The 8,005-nt window shown below is 36.0% G+C and overlaps 1 protein-coding gene across 1 annotated transcript; it reads right to left on the reverse strand.

Annotated features, from left to right (window-relative positions):
* Positions 1-988: 988 nt before the first annotated feature.
* Positions 989-2,065, reverse strand: LOC114925243 (receptor-like protein 47). Its single transcript, XM_029292547.1, has one exon. The coding sequence runs from the start codon at positions 2,063-2,065 to the stop codon at positions 989-991; it is 1,077 nt and encodes a 358-aa protein (XP_029148380.1).
* Positions 2,066-8,005: the final 5,940 nt, after the last annotated feature.

Genomic DNA, 8,005 nt, shown 5'->3' on the forward strand with positions numbered 1-8,005 from the left:
TTTAAGTTGATTCTTTAATTGCTTGATCTTGGATTTTGTTATTTCAGCAAATTGCAATTGAAGAGTCTACCAGATTTCTAATGCTGATGCACAATGTGCAACTCAATTCTTGCATGATGAATCCACCGAAGCAAGAATCCAAGAGCTAAAATTGTAATTAATTGTCTAGAATTGAGAAGAGAGGATTCTTTGAATTCCCGGAATTAATTGCTAAGGCCATGATCGAACAACGCTCTTTTGAGGAGAAGATAAACAACAGAACCATAATGTATAAGGTACAGAGAGAAAAAAAAATTGTGCAGTAAAAGTAAACACTTAGTTATTCTATTATTATTGAGATATGCCTTATTGGTCCATACACATATCTTTAATTCTATTTAGTATTTATACACTAAATAATACCCGAAACTTCTATGTTCTCTACAAGGTTATTGTCCCTATTTACAGGGGGTGTTGTAATTTTATTTTCTATTATCCTTCAATTTCTATGAAAAAAATTAGTTCTCTTACTATAAAAAAGAGAGATTGATCATTATTGCTTCTTCTTTCTTCTATGGTGTTGTTGACTTTTAATCTTGAAAAAAAAAAAAAGAAAAGCATAAGAAATTTCCTGTTTTCGTTAGCAACATTTTTTATAAAAAGATTTTTGTTTTCTATATTTCTAAATATTTTTTTTCCTTCTCACACATTTAGGATTTCGATGTCGAATGTAATTTTAGTTTATTGAAAAACCTGATTTTTGTTATTATTGTTGGCTCAATTGATCACCTTATAATCTTTTTTATATCATAGAATACAAAGTATGACTTTTCTTATTAAAAAAAAAAGGAAACAAAATAGATATATAACATATTATATTTATCTTTTTACCTTGCCTAATTTTATTTGGGTTTACATATAGCTGACTCTTACATAAGAGAAACACAATAATTTTAAATGCAAGCACAATAATTACACACATGAAAAGACCAACACCTAGACTTGTGACTTAAAAGATCTTTTGCAGCAACCTAAAAACATCTACAGCGAAAGCATTTCCCAGTGCTAACCCAGCAACAAGGCCACCCCCATATCCAATTAGAATTACCATCCAATACAATTCAAAGAAAGATCCTGACTCAGAATCTTGATCACCATCAGGTTTTTGCAATGGAGGCTTAGGATGATCTTCACATTTCTTCATCAATTGAATCCCGCACAAATCCTTGTTTCCCTCAAATGAATTATTATCAAATGTGGAAAGTTGTCCATTTTCTGGGATTGGACCTGAGAGATTGTTGAAAAACACATTGAAAAAATCCAAGAAGGTTAGTTCTGTGAGTTGTTGAGGAATATTTCCTGACAGGCTATTGAGAGAAAGGTCCAACACTTCAAGACTTGAAAGCTTTCCGAAGGAAGATGGGATGCTGCCAGTAAACATGTTATTGGACAAATTGAGTACGACAAGGCTATTCAAACTTCCCATGAAATCCGGAATCTCACCATAAATTTTGTTACTTGAAAGATCAATGGCTACCATGTGATGAAGGTATTGACCCCCAAGATAATCCATTATAACTCCTTTGTTGGACAATGAAAATGAAGACAAATCAATATCTATCAACATATTCTTACTAAAAATCACGTTCTTGAAATCCAGTTGTCTTTTGTTGGATATGATCATTGATTTGAAGCACATGATTATTTCCGATGTTAATTTTGTTGAGAAACCATTTTGAGAGAGATCAATGATTCGAAGTTGGGGAAATGTGTATTCCAATGGACACATTATAGCTCCGTGAAATTGATTATCACGTAAAGAAACAACCTTTAACTGAGGAAGAGATCCTAACCAGAAAGGAAATGAGTCATTGAAATGGTTATGTCTCACATCAAGAAACTCTAGCATTCTGCAATTGACAAGTGCTCTTGGTAATTGACCATACAACTTGTTAGAACTAAAATCAATCCACTGAAGGGCATTTCCTTTCACATAAGTTTGAGGAATATCCCCAGTCAGTTTGTTTCCTGCGAGCGACAAATATTGAAGAGATTGACTAAAGCTTCCCAAACATGATGGAATCATGCCAACTAGGTAGTTGGAAGATAAACGAAGATATCTAAGGGATTGTAGATTGCATATCAAGGGGGATATTTCTCCTATTAACAGGTTGTTGGAAATATCCAAACTCTGAAGAGTTGTTTTATTCCATATCCAACTCGGTATAGTCTTTATGCTATTCAGTGGTATGAAAAGATCAGTCAACTCTTGCAAGTGCTGTATAAAATTGGGAAAATGAACTAAGTTGCATGACTCTAAATCCAATGATTGAATTTGAGGAGGAAATGTTACGTTGGAAGTGTTCTTCCCTTCAACAAAAGACAATTTGTTGCCTCCGCCTAAACCAAGAAAAGTAAGCTTTTGGAGCTTTGAAAGCATGTTAAGCTCGATCTGTCCTTCCAATATATTATGAGATAGATCGAGAACTGAAAGATTTTCTAACCTGAAGAAGAAATATGGAATTTCACCTTGAAGATTATTTCGAGAAAGATCCAAGAAACTTAAAGTGGTTAGATTCATTATCCAAGTTGGAACTTCCCCAGCTAAATTGCACCAACCCAATCCTAACAATTGAATTGGAGGAAGGATTGTCACATTGACATCCCTGTTTTGTGAGAACAAGGACAACTTGTTCAAAGACAAGTCAAGAGCATTAAGCATCTTTAGCTTCAAAAACATGTCAAGTGCTAGGCGGCCTTCAAAGAAATTATACCCCAGATACAAATGTTCAAGATTTTCGAGTCTAAAGAGAGACTGCGGGATTTCACCATGAAAGCTATTATCTTGAAGAGCCAAGTAAGCTAAATTGGTCAGGTTTCCAATGGATGCAGGTAATGTGCCCTGCAGATTTTGGTTTTCCGCAAAATTCAAAGAAGTTAAGTTTGGGAGATAGAATATTCCAACTGGAAACACACCATATAGTTCACAGTCTCGAAAAGAGAGCTTTTGCAGAGATGTAAGGTTTGTGAGCGTGTGAGGTAAAGATGATGAAATGGTGACAAAATTAAGGCGAAGTTGTTCAAGTCTTGTTGAGTTTTGAATTAAGCTTCGCAGAGTGGATTCCTCGAGTTGTAAACGGTTGATTAATGGATAATCAAGCTGGTCAATATAGATGCGAAGATCAAGGGACAACAAGTTGGACAAATGGGAAATTTGAGTTGGGACTTCACCTGACAATGTGGTTTCATGAAATTGAGAAAGATTCAAATGCCTCAGTTGTGACAAGTCACCTATCCTGGCTGGAATTTGCGAGTGATTGAAGTCATTGTCTGAAAGATCAAGGCTTTGAAGATGCACAAGTGAGAAAAGGGTGCTATTGGGATCCATGGAACCATAGAGCAGGCTGCTACTAAGATCAATGGAAATGACATGACCTGTGAGCTCATCGCATTGAATGCCATCCCAGGAGCAGCAATCTGTGGAAGGACTCCAAGAAAGAGTTTTAGGATAACTGGAAGGATTGTGAGAAGCAGACTTACTTATGAAGAAGCTATGCTTAAAGTTCAGCAAGGCATTGCTTTCATGTTGATGGCACTCATGATGATGAGTAGTAGTTGAATGATTCTGTTAATTATTTGCTTTTGGACTGCATTAAGTTTTTTTTTTTTTTATTATTGTTTCAGTTTGTTGTTTTAGTCAATTAGTGGTTCCTGCACTTTAGGAGAAAAGTAGTTTTTGTTATTCCACTTCCTTATCTAGTGGGTATGTGGCAGTTTCTGTTCATCCCACTTCCTAGTTTAGTGGTGATGTGGTAGTGTCATGGATTAAAATCCTATAAATGTACTGCTTCAGTAAAGTAAAAAAGTTTTGATTCCCATTCCTTTCACCTACGTATTTTTCTTATATCTCTATCCTAAATATTTCTGGTTATACCATAAACCAACAAACTGGTATCACAGCATTCTTCTTACGGGGCCTGTGAAAATGGAAGGTGAAGCAAGTCTCTCACAAATTGCTCCGCCCACCTTTGATGGAGAAAACTATGACCTTTGGGCAGTTAAAATGGAGTCTTATTTGGAGGCATTGGACCTTTGGGAAGCCGTGGAAGAGGATTACGAAATTCCTCCGCTGCCAAACAATCCTACCATGGCTCAAATAAAATTGCACAAGGAGAAAAAAACAAGGAAGGCAAAGGCAAGATCATGTCTCTTTACTGGTGTTTCATCAATAATCTTCACCAGAATCATGACTCTCAAAACACCAAAAGCAATTTGGGACTATTTAAAGGAAGAATACGCAGGGGATGAGAGGATTCGAGGCATGCAAGTGCTCAACTTGATGAGGGAATTCGAGATGCAGAGAATGAAAGATTCTGAGACAATCAAAGAATACTCTGACAGGTTGCTTTCTATTGCAAACAAAGTTAGATTACTCGGCACTGAATTCACTGATTCTAGAATTGTGGAAAAAATTCTAGTTACAGTGCCAGAGAGATATGAAGCATCAATAACTACTTTGGAGAATACGAAGGATCTGTCCAAAATCACCTTAGCAGGAGTGTTACATGCCTTGCAGGCCCAAGAGCAGCGAAGGCTTATGAGACAAGATCACGTGGTTGAAGGTGCTTTACCAGCCAAGCATCATGAAGTTGGAAGTAGTCAAAGCAGCCAAAGCAAAGACAAAGGTAAAAAGAAAAATTACCCACCTTGTGAGCATTGTGGCAAAATGGGTCACCCACCCTTCAGATGTTGGAGAAGACCAGACGCAAAGTGCAACAAGTGCAATCAGCTTGGACATGAAGCTGTAATTTGCAAAGGCAAATTTCAACAACATGAAGCTAATGCCAATGTTGTAGAGCAAAATGAAGAAGATCAAATCTTTGTGGCAACATGCTTCTCAGCAAGGAGTAGTTCTGAATGCTGGCTGATTGATAGTGGTTGTACAAACCACATGACATATGATAAAACTCTTTTCAAGGATTTGAAGCCTGCTAAATTCTCAAAAGTCAGAATTGGGAATGGTGACTATATTTCTGCAAAAGGAAAAGGAACAATTGTAATTTCAACTAGCTCAGGTATGAAAACCATTTCAGATGTTCTGTATGTGCCTGACATTGACCAAAATCTGCTTAGTGTGGGTCAATTGTTAGAAAAGGGATTTAAAGTTTTTTTCGAAAATCTACATTGTCTTATCTTTGACACTACTGGTCGGGAGATTTTAAGAGTTAAAATGAGAGAAAAAAGCTTCTCATTTGATCCAATTGTGGAGGAGCAGACAGCTTACATCACCCAAGTCAGTCCCACTGAACTCTGGCATAAGCGACTTGGTCACTGTCATATTCAAAGGATGCTGAACATGAAGAGGAAAGATATGATTGAAGGTCTACCAATACTCTCTGATCATTTGCCAAATTGTAATGCCTGTCAATTTGGTAAACAAAACAGAGTGTCATTTCCCAAAACAGTTTGGAGAGCCTCTCAAAAGCTGCAACTCATCCACACTGATGTGGCAGGACCTCAAAGAACTCCATCGTTACAAGGTAGTCTATACTTTATTCTTTTCATAGATGATTTTACAAGAATGTGCTGGATTTTTTTCTTGAAATTCAAGCATGAAGTGGCTGGAGTCTTTGTAAAGTTCAAGAATATGGTGGAAACTCAAAGTGGGTGCAAGATACAATTTCTAAGATCAGATAATGGGAAGGAGTACACCTCAACACAATTTGATCAATTTTGTGAAGAAGCTGGTATTGTACATCAACTCACAACCCCATACACTCCAGAGCAAAATGGAGTTAGTGAAAGGAGAAATAGATTAGTAACTGGAGATGATACAAGTTTGGTTGAAGAATTCAAGCAAGAAATGATGCAAGTTTTTGAAATGACTGATCTTGGTCTTATGTCTTATTTTTTTGGAATTGAGATCAAACAAAATGAGGATGATGTGTTCATATGTCAAAAAAAATATGCTAAGGAAATCTTAAAAAAATTCCAGATGGAGGAGTGCAAAGCGGTTAGCACACCAATGAACCAAAAGGAGAAGCTGAGCAAAGAAGATGGTGCTGATAAAGTTGATGAAGGCTATTACAGGAGCTTGATTGGATGTTTAATGTATCTCACTGCAACAAGGCCGGACATTTTGTTTGCTGTAAGTCTTCTCTCTCGATTTATGCATTGTGCTAGTGAAATGCATTTAAAGGCAGCAAGAAGGGTATTGAGATATATTAAAGGTACTGTTGATTATGGTGTGAAGTTTGAGAGCTGTCAAAATTTCAAGTTGTGTGGATTCTCTGATAGTGACTGGGCTGGATCCATTGATGACATGAAGAGCACTTCCGGATATTGTTTCAGTTTAGGCTCAGGAGTTTTTTCATGGTGCACAAAGAAGCAGGAGACAGTAGCACAATCCACTGCAGAATCTGAATTCATAGCAGCAACAGCAGCTGTAAATCAAGTTTTGTGGCTGAAAAAGATCTTATGTGATTTACATCTCCAACAGAATCACAAGACAGAAGTGTTTATCGACAACCAGGCAGCAATTGCGATTTCAAAGGATCCAGTGTGTCATGGCAAGACTAAACATTTTAACATCAAGCTCTACTCCTTAAGAGAGATGCAGCAAAATGGAGAAATAACTTTGGTTTATTGCAGGTCAGAAGATCAATTGGCAGATTTGTTTACAAAGCCACTTCCTGTCAGCAAGTTTGAGCTATTGAGGCAGAAAATTGGAGTTTGCAGATCCTAAAGCAAGGAGGAGTGTTAATTATTTGCTTTTGGACTGCATTAAGTTTTTTTTTTTTTATTATTGTTTCAGTTTGTTGTTTTAGTCAATTAGTGGTTCCTGCACTTTAGGAGAAAAGTAGTTTTTGTTATTCCACTTCCTTATCTAGTGGGTATGTGGCAGTTTCTGTTCATCCCACTTCCTAGTTTAGTGGTGATGTGGTAGTGTCATGGATTAAAATCCTATAAATGTACTGCAAAGTAAAAAAGTTTTGATTCCCATTCCTTTCACCTACGTATTTTTCTTATATCTCTGTCCTAAATATTTCTGGTTATACCATAAACCAACAGATTCAAAGTAAAACAGTTTGTGAAGAGGGAAGATGAGAAGAGAAAAGAAACTGAATGGAGAAAGTAAGAGAACATAAGAACCCCATTATTGTGATCGTATAGCAGTAGGTTTCAATGGATGGAATGTTTGGGACACTCTAATCGGTTTTTATAGTGAAGCAGTGATGGTGATACTGTGTAGCAGACATGCAGCAAGTAACATCACATGCATCTGTATTATTCCGAGTGTGATATTGCTGCTCATTTCGTGGAAGAAAAGAAAGATAGTGATCGTTGTTATGGCTGGTTCTGCGGACTTTTGAAACCACATACTGGTTTAGAATAATTGAGATACTGTGGCAATTCATGTCATTTTCAAGTTTTTCCATAACTTGGCCATCCGTATATATATGGTATCTCATAGTCATCATATCATGTATAGCAGTATAGGTATATTTGTTCAACTTTATTTCAAACCTTATCTTATGCAGAAGAATAGCCTTTCTGCTTAGTTATCCACCCCAAGCATCACTCTCTCTTGTCTCTGCTTCCTATTTTATATGTAGTGTAGTTCTTTAACAGTATACTTTAAGGTGCAATTTTTAGTTCTTATAAAAATAACTTTCTCAACTATACGTAAGAGAAAAAGTAACTGCTGCCAGAATCGAAAGCATAAATATTATTGCTAACAAGGAAAATAATATTTGTATATCTTATTATTTAATGGTATATATATTAAGTAAAGTCTACGGTGACTTATTATAGTAGCTGCGGTAGTTATAAACTTTACCAGTAATTAAAACCTATTGCTAAAGTTAATAACTTAATACCACACTTCTTTATATTTTTGCGACACTTTTTACCTTTAATTTTTAAATTAAATTTTTTTAATATTAAAAAAGTATTACTTCAATTTTAGCAATAAAAATAACATTAATACTTGCTCAAGATCACAAGAATTGAGCAGTTTTTGAGT

The sequence above is a fragment of the Arachis hypogaea genome, chromosome 14, assembly GCF_003086295.3.
Source record: "Arachis hypogaea cultivar Tifrunner chromosome 14, arahy.Tifrunner.gnm2.J5K5, whole genome shotgun sequence".
Taxonomy (NCBI): Eukaryota; Viridiplantae; Streptophyta; class Magnoliopsida; order Fabales; family Fabaceae; genus Arachis; species Arachis hypogaea.

Coding starts and splice junctions, on each gene's coding strand:
- LOC114925243 (XM_029292547.1), bottom strand. CDS start 2,065: ATGATTCCATCATGTTTGGGAAGCTTTAGTCAATCTCTTCAATATTTG.